This window comes from Crassostrea angulata, chromosome 7 (genome assembly GCF_025612915.1).
Source record: "Crassostrea angulata isolate pt1a10 chromosome 7, ASM2561291v2, whole genome shotgun sequence".
NCBI classification, from domain to species: Eukaryota; Metazoa; Mollusca; class Bivalvia; order Ostreida; family Ostreidae; genus Magallana; species Magallana angulata.
The window spans coordinates 49,600,703-49,621,502 of record NC_069117.1 but is presented as its reverse complement, the minus strand read 5'-3'; the positions used below and the strand labels follow the sequence as shown (position 1 = coordinate 49,621,502).

The 20,800-nt window shown below is 31.8% G+C and overlaps 1 protein-coding gene across 2 annotated transcripts; it reads left to right on the top strand.

The window, feature by feature from the left end:
* The first annotated feature begins 202 nt into the window (after nt 1-202).
* LOC128156167 (uncharacterized) lies at nt 203-15,042 on the top strand. 2 transcript variants are annotated; one of them, XM_052818199.1, is made up of 9 exons: nt 203-225; nt 641-775; nt 4,503-4,684; nt 4,798-4,915; nt 5,005-5,134; nt 7,636-7,816; nt 12,006-12,435; nt 12,952-13,167; nt 13,909-15,042. In XM_052818199.1, the coding sequence occupies exons 3-9, from the start codon at nt 4,578-4,580 to the stop codon at nt 14,173-14,175; spliced, it is 1,449 nt and encodes a 482-aa protein (XP_052674159.1). In that variant the 5' UTR covers nt 203-225; nt 641-775; nt 4,503-4,577; the 3' UTR covers nt 14,176-15,042. The 2 variants fall into 2 exon arrangements, with proteins under 2 accessions (XP_052674159.1, XP_052674160.1); XM_052818200.1 differs by lacking the exon at nt 203-225 and having other exon boundaries at nt 7,690-7,816.
* The last annotated feature ends 5,758 nt before the right edge of the window (nt 15,043-20,800 follow it).

The window sequence follows — 20,800 nt, the reverse complement described above, 5'->3', positions numbered from 1 at the left end:
TAACAGATTTCTTCATACTTCATCATTATTCCGTAAATAAATTTTAGATGTTATAATATCACTTTTAAAGCCGTATTCTCTTATGGAATAAATATTAAAAATTGTAACAGATTTCTTTATAAATTTAACCTTTATTCCATAATAAATCAATGCAATAACAATTATGAACTTTCCAATCTTTGTACATTTAGGTAAATGTGATTAACGTTTGTTGAGAATTTAGAGGTAAATCAAGTAAATGTATTTTCTAAATATTTGAACTTATAATAGTTATACAATCATACTAAAATAAGTATTATACTTGACGTTGATAATGTAAACAACATCAAAATAAATTAGCATCGCAGTGCTAATAACAGGGTAATGCCGAATTTACCAAAAAAGAGAAATATTACTGTGATGCTTTATATTTTTTTTTGTCACAATTAAAATTTAATGTAGCCTTGTACCCATTAAAAAGGGCAATCAAACCTTTTAATTTTTATATTACATTGAATTTGCAAAATCAGGCTATATTTGCAACTATGCATTTCAAAAAATATTTTTTATAACAGGGTATTTAGATAGTTCAATGTAATGACGTATTAATTAATTGAATGGACAAGATTTATGATTATTGAACTTGCATTTTTTCTTGTAGTTGCTCAATGTGCATCATTTAAACAGATAATAACACATTGGAAGAACTGCACCAGAAATGACTGTCCTGTGTGTCTGCCATTAAAGCATGCCCAAAAGACAGACAGGACTGGGCAGAATCCAGCAAATCCAAGTGGTAAGAAAATGCATGAACAATTATAGTCTGTCCCAAGATATATATGCATCACATTTGGACGATTTTTTATAAAAATACACATATATGTGAAAGAAGTGCAGTTGAAATAGTTGAAAAGGATAATTTCCAAGATAATTTCATTGACACATTATCATCTTTCATGCAGAAAAATTCACAGGAACGAAAACAGATTCCTTACGGAGATTTATAACGGGGAATGTTTACATCTTTTCTCCATTCGGAACACACTCAGAATACATCACGCAATTTTTCAATTTTCAATTTATCATCCGGGCTTGTTGTAATACAAAATCCCAGTAGACATCACATTTTTTGCATTGTTATGAATGAAACCTGGTAAGCTAACATGGGCGTTTCGACTGAGAAATCTTGGAAATTTTTCCATACTTTTGATTGAACATCGTTTGAACCCTGAGGTATATTTATAAATATCAAGCAATTAAGGTGGAATAACACATCATCACAAAATGGACGACCTCTTATCGAAACGACATTTCGTTTTGGAAAAGGATTTTACCGACGTCAACATTTAACTTACTTCATAGTCCAGTTGAAAAATAATTGGGCTTGTGATCCGTACATCCCGTGTTCAAATCCCGCAGGGGCTTTTGTTGTTACTTACTGAATTGAATTTTTTAGATATTCATTTTTATCCCAAAACAGCAATTTTTTTGCTGATTTGACATATGTACAGTTTATTTATTAGCTCACCGAGCTGAAAGCTCAAGTGAGCTATTCTGATCACATTTTGTCTGTCGTCCGTCTGTCTGTCTGTCTGTCCGTCCGTCCGTCTGTCCGTCTGTCCGTCTGTCTGTAAACTTTTCACATTTTCAACATCTTCTCAAGAACCACTGGGCCAATTTTAACCAAACTTGGCACAAAGCATCCTTAGCCTAAGGGGATTCAAAGTTGTGAAAATTAAGGATCACGCCCTTTTGCAAAGGGAGATAATTAGGAATTTATGAAAATTTTCGAGAAATTTTCAAAAATCTTCTTCTCATGAACCATAAGACCAGGAAAGATGAAACTTATGTGAAAGCATCCTCAGGTAATGTAGATTCAAATTTGTGAAAATCATGACCCCCGGGGGTAAGGTGGGGCCACAATGGAGGGTCGAAGTTTAACAAGGGAATATATAGAGTAAATCTTTAAAAATCTTCTTCTCAGAAACCAAACAGCCAGGAAAGCTGAAACTTGTGTGGAGGCATCCTCAGGTAGTGTAAATTTCAATTTGTGAAAATCATGACCCCCGGTGGAAGGGTGGGGCCACAATGGAGGGTCGAAGTTTAACATAGGAATATATAGAGTAAATCTTTAAAAATCTTCTTCTCAGAAACCAATCAGCCAGGAAAGCTGAAATTTGTGTGGAGGCATCCTCAGGTAGTGTAGATTCCAATTTGTGAAAATCATGACCCCCGGTGGTAGGGTGGGGCCACAATGGGGGTCGAAGTTTAACATAGGAATATATAGAGTAAATCTTTAAAAATCTTCTTCTCAGAAACTAATCAGCCAGGAAAGATGAAGCTTGTGTGGAAGCATCCTCGGGTAATGTAGATTCAAAGTTGTGAAAATCATGACCCCCGGGGTAGGTTGGGGCCACAATGGGGGGTCGAAGTTTAACATAGGAATATATAGAGTAAATCTTTAAAAATCTTCTTCTCAGAAATATTCAGCCAGGAAAGCTGAAACTTGTGTGGAAGCATCCTCAGGTAAAGTAGATTCAAAGTTGTGAAAATCATGACCCCTGGGTGTAGGGTGGGGCCACAATGGGGGGTTGAAGTTTAACATAGGAATATATAGAGTAAATCTTTAAAAATCTTCTTCTCAGAAACTAATCAGCCAGGAAAGCTGAAACTTGTGTGGAAACATCCTCAGGTAGTGTAGATTCAAAGTTGTGAAAATCATGACCCCCGGGGGTAGGGTGGGGCCACAATGGAGGGTCGAAGTTTAACATAGGAATATATAGAGTAAATCTTTAAAAATCTTCTTCTCAGAAACTAATCAGCCAGGATAGCTGAAATTTGTGTGGAGGCATCCTCAGGTAGTGTAGATTCTAATTTGTGAAAATCATGATCCCTGGGGGTAGGGTGAGGCCACATTGGGCGGGGGGGGGGTAAAGTTTTACATAGGAATATATATAGTAAATCTTTAAAAATCTTCTTCTCAGAAACTAATCAGCCAGGAAAGCTGAAACTTGTGTGGAAGTATTATCAGGTAGTGTAGATTGAAAGTTGTGAAAATCATGATCCCTGGGGTAGGGTGGGGCACAATGGGGGGTCAAAGTTTTACATAGGAATATATAGAGTAAATATATCTTAAAATCTTCTCCTCAGAAACTAATCAGCCAGGAAATCTGAAACTTGTGTGGAAGTATTCTCAGGTAGTGTAGATTGAAAGTTGTGAAAATCATGATCCCTGTGGGTAGGGTGAGGCCACATTGGGGGGTGTTGTGTTAAAGTTTTACATAGGAATATACAGAGTGAATCTTTAAGAATCTTCTTCTCAGAAACTAATCAGCAAGATGATTCTTTGTAATTGTTAAGACTTTGGCTCCAGGACAATTCTTTGGTCCCACAAGAAGGTTCAGAGTTTGATGTAGCTAAATATCCCATATATAAACAATTGTAAAGGATCTTTTTGAGAACTTCAATACTCAACATGTGATATGACTATACAATTGAAGCAGGCAGCTATTTTTTCATTAGAATCTTTTTGTATTACTGTATTGAGTTATTGCCCTTGATTTATTGATTCTTGATTATTTTAATTAATGCATCCACTGTTATCCAATTATTGTGATGATTATTTTTATACAATAATTAATATTCAATGTATATAAGTTGTTTTGCATAAGTAGTTTTGGTTTAGGACGGATTATTTTGTTTATTTTTGATTTCCAATTTTAGATACTATGAATTATTTTAGGCCGGCACATGTATAGGGACAGTGTCTACTGAGTTACATTGAGCGACTGTTTGGGGTTAAACTTGAACAGGTTGGGATAGATTGAGTGTGTGGACATCCCTGCTCTATCTAATTTCGTGTTTTCTAACCTACGATACAGAGTATGCGGTCATCCCTGCCCTGTATCGCATTAATACAAGTGTGTGGTCATCCCTGCTTGTAATGGTGGTGGTAGCGGCATAGCACTAGTGTGTGGTCATCCCTGCTGGTGTTCTGGCCTCTCTAGCGCAGTGTGCGGCATAATGGATTTTATTTATACAGGATCTACATGTATTATTGTACATTGTCCAGATTGTTTGTATTATGACTCCATTAAGCTGACTTTATCATACCTATTGTTCCTCAGGTGAGCGATGTGGCCCATGGGCCTCTTGTCAGTATATCTTTCATAATCAAATCATTTTCTGTTAATTTGAGTAACTTTTTCCAGGTGTGTTAATCCACCTTAAGCGAAATGTGAATCTAGGATATCTTGGGACAGAGTATGGTTTCAACAGGTTTTATTCAATGAAACTGTGGCATTTGATTTCTGACACTTGTTTGTTTAAAAATGCAAAATGGTGGGGAATAATTGTGCTAGTATTTATCTTAACTTAGTAGTGATAGAGAGTATAAACTTTTTGAAGTGTCCACTGTGCATGATGCTAGGATTTTCATGTTTACATATTCCTAGTTCAAAAAGAAGATTTTAATAATTAAGATTAAAGGATTATTGTTACTGGTAATGAAGCCAATTTTTCAGCATCTGGAAAAGTGCTAGTGGCATATAGGCAATCCCCAGAATAACTTATTGGCAGGGTTCACAAATCCACCTGGTATGGATCGGCAGAAGTCTCAGCAGATAGCAGCTAACACAAACAGTGGTTCTAAGGAATGGCATCAAAGTGTGACGCAGGACCTAAGAAATCACCATGTCCATAAATTGTATGTTCATATTTCTTGAAGTAGTTCAGTTTTGGTTGTATTAGTTTCATATGTTCACGATTGTCATATTTAAATCATTGCAAAAATAATACCTACTTTGTGTATGTTTTCAGAGTTCAAGCAATATTTCCTAATCCGGACCCTGCTGCACTTACAGATAAGAGAATGAACAACTTAGTGGCCTATGCTAGAAAAGTGGAAGGAGATATGTATGATACTGCAAATAGCCAGGTAAGACTTTCACAAAAATCCAGGAGGTGTCAACTTCATGTTTTTCATTTCGGAAAAACTTCTTCTTTACCTTAAAAATTCTTTTATAGGAGGAGTATTGCCATTTGGTGGCTGAAAAGATTTATAAAATCCAGAAAGAACTGGAAGAGAAACGGTTGTACCGTATACAGCATGGCACTGGGGGAGCTACAAATATTCCAGAAGCAAGACAGAGACCGTGTAAGTATTGATGTATTACATGTTAGATAAAACTATGAGATACCTGGTTTATACATATACCGTATAACGGGTATTTTTTACATGCTGCTAATTTTTACTAATTTTTACGAGTTTTATAAATCCGTAAAAATTAAACGCGTAAATTTTCACAGAAGTAAAAAAACACTGCACGTAAATTTTCTACATCGTACGTATGAGAGTAATGTTCATGACTTTCAGCTCAGTCCCTGATGGCTGCACATGTAGGTATTTTTGAGCGTTTTTGTCATGTGGTGATAACAGTTCAGATCTTTCTATTCAGTCTTGAGTATTAAAACTACGTATAATGCCACGTTAGTAGCTAGATTTCAATCACTCAATCAATAACGAAGCTATTTTAAACCAGTATCTAAAATGCCAAATCCAAATAGTGAAATGATTCCAAAAGAAGTTATAACTGCTTTACATAAATCGGTTGCCACAACTAATTCTCCACCAAGAACACCGAAAAGGGGAAAATATACGAAATACACCGATTCCGATCGTGCCGCTATTGGCAGATAAGCAAGTGAAAACGGGACCCTAAAAGCGCTTAAGAAATTTTCTTCTGATTTTCTTGGAATATCTGAATGCACTGTTAGTAATTTTAAGACCAAGTATGTTCAACTTTGATTTTTGAGATGGAGATGTCTCTATTGGTTGAGAGAGAAAGAAAGAGAGAAAGAAAAACATTTGGAAATGGATTTGTCTTTCTTTTTTTCCCGGTAAATCAAACTAAGACGAGCACATGGTGTACATCAATGATGATACACAGATTAATAGGAAGAAGTAAAGTGTAAATCACATTTGAAATAAAGGTAAATGAATAAACACAAAAATAATTAAGGACTCGTTAACAAAAAAATGAAATTTTGGTTTTTATGTGTGTTAATTGTAACAAAGTCACGGTGAAATTTTGCCCCTTTTACCACAGATGATTTTAATTTTTACAGACATGTCCAATTTGAAAAAAAAATTACGCGTAAAAATTCAAATCGCCTTATTTTAAGACAAATTCGTAAAAAATCACAGCAGTAAAAATTACCCCTTATACGGTATCGCATGACAACTTGCAATGCTGGAAAATCCTGCAAAGGTAAAATTGCAATGCAAATAACAAAATTTTATAATCAATTTAATGTTAAATACCACTCATATATTTATTTGCAATAGTGTTTTATGGTCAAGTCAACCTGTTCTTTGTTTATTTTGTGAACTTATCCCCAAACAATGTGGAACTTATAGAAGTACATATTAATATACCTTAATATAAAAAGAATGTATAGACATATATAATACATTATCAGTGTTCTCCATTATCTAAAATTATTTACCTCAGTGAAAAGTTTCTTTACACTTTTCAGAGATGAAAATATCACATATCATATATCATATATACGGACAATTTAACATATATCATATATAAGGACAAACATATACAACATTTACTTACATTTACATTATTTTTATTTTAAAAATAAATGTTTGTTCTTGAATTCCTGGTAGACCTTTAGATAAAATGTAATATAACATCATCATAAAGGTGGGCTAAATTCAGTTAATTGAGGCAGCAAAGAAATATCATAGTGTGGAGATAAAAAGGCCCATAGATACTCCCTTTTAGCTCACCTGAACCAAAGGTTGTTCGTCTGTCCTCCTCCGTCTCTCCATCTGTAAACTTTTCACATTTTTCACTTCTTCTCTAAAACCACGAGGCCAAATTTAACCAAACTTAATACAAAGCATCCTTATGAGAAGGGAATTTTAAATTGTTAAAATAAAGGGCTAAATCCTTTTTAGCTCACCTGAGCTAAAAGCTCAAGTGAGCTTTTCAGATCACAATTGTCTGTCGTTTGTATGTCTGAAAACTTTATACATTTTGAACTTATCTAAAACAACTTGGCCAATTTCCACCAAATTTGGCACAAAGCATCCTTATGGAAAGGCAAATATAAATTGCAGAAACAAAAAGCCAGCTTTTATTCAAAGCGGGAAAAACCTCGAAACTGTAAAAAAGGTATGAACTCATGTGACGTTTTATAACCTTACACTAGGGACCGACCAACTAGAGCAAAATGTGTGGGAGACTTCAATTCTCCCGTACAGAAAAAAGGGAGAAGTTTTTGAAGTGATGGAGACTTCCCTTACTTGACAACAGCATAACACTAATGATGATATACACAAATTCAACTTTAGATCATTTAAATTTTAATAGAAGTAAGTAAATAAAAATCAAAAACAACTTTTAAAAATGTCTTGACCAATACTGGGGCCTCAGAAAGGGGTTCAAAGTTTGAAAAAGAAATATCAAATGCTCCCAAATAGAATGTTACAAGGAACTATTGTCAATTGAATGTTCATGACACATTCGTACTGTGCATGATGCTAGGATTTTCATGTTTACATATTCCTAGTTCAAAAAGAAGATTTTTATAATTAAGATTAAAGGATTATTGTTACTGGTAATGAAACTGATTTTTCAGCATCTGGAATAAGTGCTAGTGGCATAGGCAATCCCCAGAATAACTTATTGGCAGGGTTCACAAATCCACCTGGTATGGATCAGCAGAAGTCTCAGCAGATAGCAGCCAACACAAACAGTGGTTCTAAGGAATGGCATCAAAGTGTGACGCAGGACCTAAGAGATAACCTTGTTGTTAAAAGGTATGTTCATGTTACAGTAAAACTCTTTTAGTACGAACACGGATATAGCGAATTATCGGATATAGCGAAGTTTTTTAGAGTCACCGGTAAAATTCTTAACAAATCTTTACAAAATTTTATGTTCGTAATGAATTCGGATATAATGAATTTACGAATATAGCGAACTGATTTTGAGTCCCATAGAGGTGAATAATAACGAAATTTAACACCTTTATAACGAATTTTTTTACAGTTTAAAAAAGTTTGCACTTCTAGATTACAAAATAGTTTGAATGAATATATTTTCATATGCTTTTTTCAATTTACAATCCGATTAGTAAAGTTATCAAAGTAATGAATTTCTATTTTAAGCCTAAATTAGCAAAAATTATAGTCTGGTGAAAGAAAACATGTATATAGTAAATTCGCTATAAATATTATTATGGATTCTTTATATGGATATAACGAATTACGGATATAACGAAGTAATTCCATTGGTCCCTAGGACTTCGCTATAACCGAGTTTTACTGTATTTCAGTTTCACTTTTGGATGTTTTAGCTGCTTCATGTATTTGATTGTTGTATTTAAAACAAGGCCATAAATTTCAAGGCCAACAAATTGGTTGAAAAAAGAAAACAAATTGAAATAGTTGGTTACATATCCAATTACAGAATTTGGAAGTTGTTAAAACCATTTGGACACAAATGTGATTTCCAATGAAATTTCCTGTGTTGCATTAGAATGTTATTTTTCAAATCACAAACTAGGTGTAGCTTACTTGTAAGAAGCAAAAAAATGATGTCAACTATAATTCTCAAGCTTAAATATATGTAATAAATAGCAGTGTTAAAAAGTTCACCGGGATATGAATATGGTTGGTTCGTGATCAAATCTTCTGAGAAGCCCTTTGTCTTAACAGGATTTGATCACGTGACCAACCAAGTTCCTATCCTGATGAACTTTTTAAATTTCTGTTTTTATTCTCAAATAATATAAACGAATCACAGAGGTAGTTTCAGATACAGAGCCTGATCTCCATTATCAAGGATGCTAAAAAAGCTGCTACCTTACTCAAACTTGCTTTATAGATGTGTTTGTTGTAAAATGATATAACATGTTTTTATATAATACAGTATTGTATGATATGATATACTATTGTACTATATGATACAATATTTAATCATATATTTAAAATATGATACAATGTGATATTTTAATAAACTATTTGTATATTATGATATTGTATCATAATATGTATTGTATCATAATATCATTATATTATTATATGATATTATATATAATGGTACAGTTTTGTATTATATAATATTGTATTGTATCACATGTAATTGTAATATAATATTGTATCAAATGATACAGTATTAAAATATATATCATATTGTGCCATATGATTCAATATGGTATAAAATGATATTGTATTATAAAATGTATTATTTTATCACATAAAATTGTATCATATGATAATGCTAAAATTATAGTATTGAATTGTATGATATTGTATTGTTTAATATTATATAGTATTATATGATAAATAATTTAATCACATGATTTTGTATCATATGATATTGTATTAAATATACAATTATGTATGATATATATCATACAAAACAATATCATTTGATGTAATATCATGATTTATTTCATGGTATAATATCATACAATATAATGTTATATGTAACAATATTGTAATGTTAATGTAATATGATATTGTATCATATGATACCATGTATTGTTATATTATTGTATTGTATTATGTGATGAAATACAATAATATATTATTACTTATTAGGTTAGTTACTGACTCACTACTGAAATATATTGGGTTGATCAATCTCATAGATGGCGAATATATTTCCAATATATTTCCGTAGTGAGTCAGTAACTAACCTATTAATAAGTGATTTTTTTCCCAAGGACTATCAAGCGACATATTTATTCACAAATAGCGATGATCTATGCAACGCCATGTACAAGATGCCTAACATCTCGTCCACTTTAACACATTTAAACTTTTCAAAATTTTCAATCTCACCTTTCAAATACTCTTTGAAAATCTTTGCTTCACCCATGTTTACTTACAATGTTTTGTTGCTATTCAATTTTAAATGTTTTCTCTCTTTTCTCTGCAGAGATTTGAGCAAATTTCGACGCTACCATTTTGTTCTGCTCCAGACAAAACAATGTGACGTCAATATTCTAAGGGCAACTACTCTAATTTTAAAGAATTTCAAAGGGCAACTATTCCAAATACTTTAAGAACGTACGGCATGCGGTTTATGTATTAGATACTATGAAATGTCGAAATGAGTAAGCGAAGCGTCGGCCAATGACAGCCATATTGCCTAATATTATTTCTCAAAGAACAAATATAGAGAAATATGAGGCAATCACATGCTATGTTTAAACCAATGAAAGTGTGACATTTCAGTCCAAGGGAAAACAAAATATGATACATTTCCATATGTTATTTTATGATACATATAGAATATCACACTGTTGTTTTGATCTCGGCCCTGGTATCAGCCCGAGCGGTTGGTATCGGCCCAAGCCTGAAGGGCTGATACCAGGGCTGAGATCAAAACAACAGTGTAATGTTGTTTATATCATATATCTGAAATCATATCTTGATGCAATGTCATATGTATCAATATCATTATTTTGTTATATATTACAGTATTATATTGTATGATATGATATATCACATGACACAATATTGTAATAGTATCTTATGATACAATTTCATATTTTATATTACTATATATTGATTAAAATTGTTTTTTTACATACATGTACCGTATGAATTTAAAGTTTGATTATCAAACAATTTTTAACATTTAATATATGATATTGTGTCAAACCACACTACAGTATCCATGAATATCCAAGATTATTAACTGTGATTTTCATAATATATGATCAAGGTGGTCTCATAAAGGTGATGCCCTGTCTCGGTGAGCTCTGTAGTCTGTGATTACCAATGTTTATTAACTGTAATAGTGATTATTTACGCTGGTGTTGACTGTTGAGTATGCATTTTTTGTAGTCAAACAATAGCATGTGTATCATCCAGATGCATGATTTACTTGGATAAAATTTTGATTATTTCCATATGCGTGGGGGTATTTTATGTGGTTTAAAGCTTACTGAGTAACTAGTGTAAATTTCCCCCACATGTAAAAATCCTCTTCTATGGAATTGCATGCATTGTGAATCTGTAAAATTGAATTGTTTTAGAGAGAGTATTGCTTTAAAATTTCTTTACACAATTTAGGTGACAAATGAGTTTAGAGCATAATATGATTTAGTCATGCATTTAGTTTACTCATGCACTTATAATTTATATAGTTTATCAATTAACTAGACTTTGACCCGTGCGTGCACGGGTTGACATTGCATATAATATCGGGCATTTACAAAATTGATACATTGAAACACCGTATATTGTAGACATTTGCATAATGAAACTTCAAGCCTACAATAATGCTATTAATTTCACTAAACTCTGCTGAGTTGGAATAACCTTACTGTGTCCTGGGAAAGGCCTTCACCACAGTTAAAATGCCTCCCATATACCAGTAATGTAGCAGAAAATTATAGAATCGCTCCAAAATGATTTTGGAGAAAAATGATAAAGTTGCATTGAAAACAACAGTCAAATTGTTATAACAAATCATTTTGAAGCTGTAAATACCTCTCTTCGAAAAGTTTAATTCAATAATTACAGAATTCAACATATTTCAACAACGTTTTTTACACACCATGTTGACATTCGAAAATCTCCCGTATTTTCTTTGATGAACTGTAAAATTTCCAATGAAAATTAATAAAACATTTGTTTTATTGTTTATCCATGCAAATGTGATATTGTGGAAACATAAAATAAAGAGCCTCCCGTGATTAAGCGTGAATGTAATGCGCATGCGCAAGATTGTAAAATCCAAAAAATTCAAATGATTACCGGAATTTTTTTAGGAATATTCGTTGATTATTAATTAATGATGCTTGATTGAGAAAAGAATAAAAACAAATAGGTAGTCTTCAAGTACAAAATTTAATGATGTTTAAAATATATAAAAACAGTACTCTTCCGATTTATCGGTATTCATGCCTAAAAATTTGAGTCTATTATTTTAATATAGTAGTATTGATATACAAGGGTATTAAAAAGTTTTGTGATACTTTCATTTTAGGGTGGCTCAGAAGACCATTGCTGAATTAGAGGAGAAATCAAGAAGAAGGCCAACTCCATACTCAGGAAGCCTAATGGCCAAGGTCATTAAGATTGGACATGTGGCTGATGGTGGTGATGATGCAGAGTTGATCAACTTTAGCTTGGCTGATAAATCTGGGGCAATCCTAGCTACATGCACAGACAAAAGTAAAGAGAGGAAGATTAAAGAAGGGAAAACTTTGCATATTAGAGAGTTCATCATTAAGAACGGAAAAGTTGTCATGTCATATAAAACAAAAGTCATGGTGACGACAAATATGGACATTCCAGTTGCCATGATTGAAAAAGCAGAACACCTTATTTTCCCTACATCCCCAATCAAAAAGGTAGAGGAGCTTTTGGCGTCACCATTGGGAACAATATCAACTGTACAGGGACAGCTCTCAAAGGTATTGTAAAAATGACGAAGTAACTTCAGCTGACAATTAATTTATCCTAGCTCAAATACAATAGTTCCACTTATTTTTTAAACATAAATAAAATTGTGTATTTTTTGTGGAAAACAAATTTTGTAAATATATCATTCTCATTATTTTTATTATGTCTATAAAATTTGCACAATATTACATAACATATGGTATACAGGGTTATTTTTACCCTATGTATGTTTCGCCCTTCTACACTTGCAAACAGTTCCAACCTATCTTGAATTTGCCCTGAATTCTTTTTAATTAGCACAGCTATCTCAAAAATAGTGAGTTGCCTTCTTAATTTCACCCTTTGACAACAAGACTCAAAAAGAGAAAGGAGTGAAAATAAAATGAGGGCAAATATTTCCCTGTTCACAGAATAGTTATGCATTGCAACAATGGATTCATATAGTCACTTATGCTTTTTATAAACATTCAAATTGTCTTTTTGTGTCTTAATTTTTGAAAATATAACATAAATTTTTATTTTGATAGATTGAATCTACTAAAACAGTAAAAGTCAATGGAACAGATACGCTGATCAGAACAATAAGTATAGAGGAGAACGGGAAAAAGATAGATGTCACCCTGTGGCATGAGATGGCTGAGGAAGACCTGAAAATTGGGCAATACCTGTCCATATCACACTGTATATTAAAGGAGTGGCAGTTACAGAAAACCTTGAACACAACACTTTATTCCAAGATTCAGGTACACACTATTCAACCCTTTTTATGGATTATAAATATTTATATTGAAACTATAGTTACAGAAAACTACTAATATACATTTTAATGATATCTGATCCTCACCCATGTCTGATACTGTAGAGTCGATCCTTATTAAACATGAGGAATTAATATTTGCATAAAATTGAGGGGTTCTAGCCACCAGTGCACTGGTACAACATAATTGAAAAATTTGATCTCAGCTTGTATGTTCATTCCATTATTTCCATCGTGGGCAAATTTGCAATAACTTTGTAAAATGCATGGATACAATCAAAAAATTTTTTGGATCTCATATTTTATGCTTGAAGGACAAATAACATTTTCATGCTGAAAGAAAACTTTGAGGCTGAGAGTCAGAGAACTTTAAAATCATACCATTCATGTAATCAAGTTTTTCGATGTCACTGTCAGTACATGTATTAAACATTCTTGGAAACATGAAATAGTTTTGTTTTATTGCTAAAATACAGTCAGTTTTACTACTAAATTGATAAGTAATGAGATTCAAGGAAGTGTACACTTTCAAAATTTACTACATCTACACTTGTGTTATAGAGATTTATAGACTTCCTATTGCATGAAATTATTGTCCCTCTTTGTCAGAAAAGAATAAATTTTGTTAAAATAATTTTAAAATGCTTTAGCTATGATTTAAATGTTTAATAGTCATTCACTACTCATAATTATTTTGATTAAACACGTCTGTAAAAATAAATTGTAGATACTAACTCCGCCATTGACAACAACTGTGAGAGGTAGCATTGACTCATTATCACTTGGTGAGGTTTCAATGGAGATTGCACTTAAAGAACGTTCCAAAGCAAAATATAAAGACTTCTCTGTGGAATTGTCCCTTATAAGAACCATATTTCCAGAAACACAACACACAAGAAATGAACAATTGGAAGAGTACCTCATTGAAAAATTACCGATTGAGGTGGAGCTCATAGCACAAGGGTCATCTGTGCAAAATATGAGATTGATTTAGCAGACAACAATGAACTATACCCTTAGGCTTGAAACCTCCTTTGATGAACTAAGAAAGACCCGTCCAGTAAATAATTAAGAATGTTCAACTCCTATAAGAAACATTTAAAGTTTGACCTATGTGATGCTGCTGAAATTTCTGATTAAATGCTTTTGCTACTTTTTGACATGTACACATAGTTTCACTATTGCTGTGCAATAGTAAAGTAACATGGCTGTAATTAACATGTTCATGTACCTGTAATATTCTGCCATGAGTATGTAGATTTTATAATATTTTTGTATGATTTAAAAAAACATGTCGTAAAAGGTTTTTTGTATGTGTTTTTGGGTTTTTTTGGTGGCATATTTGCTGGTATGAATCTTTAGTATGTGTGTGGGCATGCTTCTGTGTGTTGATTTTTTAATGACTGTAAAGTTATAACTGAGGATTATCCTAACATCAAGTTTCAAATTATGAGATGCACATATGTAACCGTTCAGCTTTACTTTTATTTATTTCATTAACCTTTGACTTTCTCAGTAAAACAAATTACTTTTATCAGAAAAAAATGTGGTTTATTTGAAATGATCTTGCAAAACCTGAACACAAGAATATGACTGTTTGCTTTTGGACACAAATGTCATTTTTTGTATTTTCTATTTTCAATTTATTTTTCATTGTTTTTCGGCAAGATTCATATAAACCTTTGTAAATTTATAAGTAGATTTCCTTGTTGCAATCTTTGATTCACACATAAGAACATCTTGTTATTTTCTTGTATGCATTTGAAAAAATATTACGCATTTGTGTAGCAGAAGTTTGCATATTTATTGTGAATATTAACTGATACATTTGTAATGTACCAAAAATACACTTGTACTTTTATATATGCTGTTTTTCTTTCAACAATTTCAAACTCTCTTTTGTGTATTAAGCAAAGAACTACATAAAACAAAGCATTTTATCAATGTCCTTACATATCAAAACAATCAAATTCGATATTTAATTTCAGTATTGAAAAGAAATGTTTTCTGTGATTACCTATATGAAAAATATTTTGGTTTGGTCAGGTCATAGTAATATTACATTGTTCTCATTTCTCAGTAGCTAACTTAATTAATGATTTAATAGAAAAGTAAGGTATTAGTTTTACATTTAATATATTATACTTTCATGTTAAATAATGAAATCTGATTGGTTTAGACGCAAATTCTCTAAATTTGGAAACAGAATGGGAACCATTAATAATGAGACGAGAACTCTAATGATTATCTGCTATGTTCTAAATTCATAATAATCTTGTTCCTTCTTATCTAAAAGATATAACTCCTGTAATTAGAAATGTTACTTCCTACTTTAATACTAGTAGAAACTCCTCAAACTTTTCTTAGCAAGTCGTTTTTACTGATACTAGTCTGAATATTAAAAGCAGGAAAGCTACTTCGATTCATTAACTATTTTTAAGAAAACACAACAGAGCGATTATACAAAACCTCCTAAGTATTTCTCTTTTGGTATTAGATTTTTGAATATGATTCATACGAAATTAAGGCACAATTGTGTTCTTAATTATGATCTTTATCGATGTAATATAATAGCCAACCCAATGTGTTCATGTGGAAGTTTAGAAGATGCACATCACTTGTTCTTCGTTTTTAAAAAATATTCATTATTAAGACAATCATTTATGTATAGTGTAAAACATGGTTATAGCGAATTCCTACGGACCAAGGATTCAACTTCGTTATATTCGTATAACGAATTCGTAATAATATCTATAGCGAATTCACAATATACATGTTTTCTTTCACCAGGCTATACTTTTTGCTAATTGGGGCTAAGAATAAAAATACATTACTTTGATACCTTTAATAATTATAAAATAATATTTGTATACAAATAGACATGCATTTAAAAGTAAAAACAAGTAGGGGTCACATCTCAAACATTTCAGATATAACCTGAAAAAAAGCTAATTTTAGGCCAAAATTGGAGTTCATTTTTTCTTTACTTCTATGAAATGTAAGCTAAATATGCCAAAATACATCGATAGAAATATCAAATTGTTTAAATATGTTTTTTTTTTTTAGAATATTATGAATATCGTAATACACAAACTATATAGAAAATTGGTCTGTGCTGAAAATTAGGAAGCTAACGAAACAGTACTCTAAAATTACTGAGTTATGAAAATTGTTCATTTCCTTCTTAAAAACCTTCCGCCACAAAATATATAGTTCCTTACAAAACTCTGTAAAATGTAATTTTTGGAAAACAATTTCATTCAATAAAGGTTATTTGGCATTGTAAAATATGGATATACTACTAGAAATGATATGTAATGCAGAATTCTCAGACTAGAGGTGACGCAAAATGGCGACCCAAAACCTTTAAGTGTACTATAATTATAAATTGTTATAAATGTTAACTAGCATTGTATGGCATTGTAATATGTTATATACAACAAGGAGAGAACTCTTTAAGTTTTTTGAACTTGTGTCTAATCCTTTTGGCATCATTAGTCAATAAAATATGTTCAACTTAACTCAATGAACAGTAGGTTAATCTTATGATTCTTAACGTTTGATCTCTTCCGATAGTAGTTAATGGTTTAAGACATACAATTGTATATATGAGGGTCAATAACAATAAACGAAGATTTTAAGTTTGTTATTTACTTAACGTCATATAATTACTAAATTTGGTAGAAATAATTTAGCAATGTTTTAAATAATTCGAATGAAAGAATTTAATTATTTCTGTCAACAATGAATCATATACTATCAAACGTAAGTTTTCTATAAATTGGACTTAAAACAAAATAATATTGAAACCGCAAATATAGTATTGTCGTGATATTTTATTTACCAAATAATGCAGGGACATATTGTTTTAGTTATGCAGAAATTAGTTCATAAATGCAGATTTTCCTCTTAGTGTTCTAAAAACATTGACGTCGCCAGAAGATACAGCACAACGAGAAGCGCAAACAGCATGAATTTAAATCGGGGGGGGGGGGGGGGGGGTGCAATACAAACTGTGAAAATTTTTGATGATGCAAGTAATACGACAAAATTTATATTTACATATATGCTTAACTCAGTTAATAATATAACTGTGATACATTTTGTGTTGTTATTGGTAACTGAATTGTTGACATAAAACACGCCGCGAAAGAAAAAAAGAATATCATTCGTTGGCGTTACCATTTAGATTTTTTAAGTTGAAAGCCCGGTATCCTTTTTAAGGAGGTATCTATAAAAGAATAGAATGCATTAGCCAATATTGTGCCAAATACATATACATGGTATAGTGAGCAACATTTAAACCTTTATATTATAACAAGATTGTTTGTTAAGTCTAAAGTGAATAAAGAATGAACCTACCAGAATAATAAAAAATGCCAACCTTCGGAATGGAATAAAGAGCATATTGTCAAACTGCCTTAAAAGAGATACAAGCTGATGTAAAATAATTGGAGAGGCATAACCCCTCTGTCAGTAGCTAGAATATCCTTAGAATGACCACTATACAGCTCTCAAAATAATTGTAGAGAAAACTGTTGAGTGGCAACCATCACTGCACATAAATGTTACCGACTTTGAAATAAAGCTTTGACAGTGTCGACAGATGGAAAGATCGAAAACCAGAATGAAAAAACTGGAATGTAATGGAAGGAACTGAAATAAGGCCAAAAAAGAAGACAAGAACAGCCTCAATCAGAAAATGGAGAACGACTATCGCAGCCTTGTGCTCCACAAGAAATGAAGAGGATAAAACTTAATATTTAAGAAAAATTAATTAACCTTTCTTATAAACAAGTATATAGGTTTTTCTTCTGTGTAAACCGTTATCCCTAGAAGCTAGGCAAGACCATATAATGCTGTTATGATCAGTCATCTTTGAAGCAATCCAAAATAAATAAACGATAAATTTTCGATAACTTAGAAGGAACACTAGAATCGGTGTATTTTGTGCATAAAATCCAAATAAACCCATCTAAATACATTTGCTATTATAAACTAGTATTTACTTTTTACTGTGTCTTACAAATGTTGAAATGTTTCGTTTCGCGTTATATGTGAAAGTCCCCTGACTTTAAGTCTTTGCTTTGCAACAGTTTTAAATTATATCGCTAAAGAGTATTGACCAAAGTAATGAGCTTTTTCATTTTTAAAACAAAAAAAAGGCTTGAATAGATCTTCCGAAATTTAACGAAATACTCTATTATCATTACCAATTGTACTCGTGGAAAATCATAAAAATATGGCGTTATTTTGGTGTTCAGTAGTAGTGGACAACCTGTAGGTCGTGTTTAGCTGGATTGCTAGTAAGTGATGAATAATTAAGGTTTGCAGAAAGGACTTTGCTATACACTGAAAGACTGACTGTACCTTTACAGTTGTACCAGTGTTAATTCACATGCAAGTATTGCGGTATATTCACTTCTTTCAGACTTTCAAAACTCAATTGCTTTTACATTATATGTTCTTATTCACTAGTTTAAATGAACATAATCATTCATAAATTAAAAACCCAAACACATGCAGGAACTGGTTTGCCTGCACCTGTGCAACAGGGTAATTCTAAATCAGATAGGTAAAGTTAGCTACTAGTAATTGGCTACTAGTAACTGCTACGAGAAGTAAGAAAAGCTAGTTACTAGTAAGTGGCTACGAGATTAAATAAAAGTTGGCTACTAGTAACTGGCTACTAGTAACTGGCTACGAGAAGTAAGGAAAGCTAGCTACTAGTAACTGGCTACGAGATGAAAGAAACTTGGCTTCTAGTTACTAGTTACTGTCCAAGTGAGAAAACATACCTAGGATTTCTATTTGTGTTCTTAATATGTACATTGCACTATATTATCATTTGCTCATATTCCTCTCATACTCTCATCGATAATTGGTGCATTTCGTTTAAATTATCTCTATTTTAGACAATATTGTCTAGTTCACTCTAGTAGCTGTACTTATAGATTGAAAATATCAAAAAAGTGTTATTAGTTATAACAATCTATCATGTCATCCTCTTCATATTACAACAAAATTACTCAGATATCTCTTTTAATCTTGTCAGCTACCAGTGCATTTCGTTTCACTATATCTATTTTAAAGACAATTTTTTCATGCACCTCAAGTAGCCGTACATAAAGATTAAAGACATCTTCAGGGATTGTTAATATCAACATTCCTGCAAGTCATCCACATAATATCACGACACAATTACTCAGATATCATTCTTTATGTAGTCAGCTACTAGTGCATTTTGTTACAAATATCTTTATTTTTTGGCGGTTTTGTCAATATATCTCAAGTTGTTGAATATATAGATTGAAGATATATGCCAGTCTTACTAATATCAACATTCTGTCAGCTCATCCACATAATATTACGACACTATAACTCAAATAACTCTCTTTATATAGTCAGCTACTAGTGCATTTTGTTACAAATATCTTTATTTTTTGGCGGTCTTGTCAATATATCTTAAGTAGCTGTACATATAAATTGAGGATATATGCCAGTCTTGCTAATAATAACATTCTGTCATCTCATCCCCATAATATTACGACACAATTACTTAGATATCTCTCTTTATGTAGTCAGCTACTAGTGCATTTTGTTACAAATATCTTTATTTTTTGGCGGTTTTGTCAATATATCTCAAGTAGCTGTATATTTAAATTGAAGATATATGCCAGTCTTGCTAATATCAACATTCCTTCAAGTCATCCACATAATATTACGACACAATTACTCAGATATCACTCTTTATGTAGTCAGCTGCTAGTGCATTTTATTACAAATATCTTTATTTTTTGGCGGTTTTGTCAATATATCTCAAGTAGCTTTAATTTAAATTGAAGATATATGCCAGTCTTGCTATTATCAACATTCCTTTTAAGTCATCCACATAATATTACGACACAATTACTCAGATATCTCTCTTTATGTAGTCAGCTACTAGTGCATTTTGTTACAAATATCTTTATTTTTTGTCAGTTTTGTCAATATATCTCAAGTAGCTGTATATTTAGATTGAAGATATATGCCAGTCTTGCTTATATCAACAGTTTTTAAATCATCCCCATAATATTACGCCACAATTACTTAGATATCTCTTGATGTAGTCAGCTAGTAGTACATTTTGTTACAAATATCTTTATTTTTTGAGGTTTTGTCAACATATCTCAAGTAAATGTATGTATAGATTGATGATATGTACTAGTCTTGCTTATTTGAACATTCATTGAGATTATATTACGGCACAACTAATCAGATATCTCTCTTAATCATGTCAGCTACTTGTGCATTTCGTTACCAAACCTCCATTTTTAACAGTTAGTTCATATACCTCAAGTAGCTGTCTTTAAAGATTGAAGATATCTACAAGTGTTGTTAATTACAACATTTTATGAGGTAATCCACATGATTTTACGATACAATTTCTCAGATATATCTCATATGAGGAGTAAGAAAATCCAGCTCCTAGTAACTGGCTACAAGATGAAATAAGAATTGGCTACTAGTAACTGGCTTTAAATTAGATTTAAAGAGATATCTGAGTATCTGTGTCGTAATATTATGTAGATGACCTGATAGAATTTTGAAATTGACAACGCTTGTAGCCATTTCAATCT

What these genes read in the sequence shown, in the direction of transcription:
- LOC128156167 (XM_052818199.1), top strand. Translation starts at nt 4,578, where the DNA reads ATGGATCGGCAGAAGTCTCAGCAGATAGCAGCTAACACAAACAGTGGT. An exon ending in ATGATACTGCAAATAGCCAG is followed by an intron (nt 4,916 to 5,004) that starts GTAAGACTTTCA and finishes ATTCTTTTATAG; the next exon opens with GAGGAGTATTGCCATTTGGT. An exon ending in TACAGGGACAGCTCTCAAAG is followed by an intron (nt 12,436 to 12,951) that starts GTATTGTAAAAA and finishes TTATTTTGATAG; the next exon opens with ATTGAATCTACTAAAACAGT.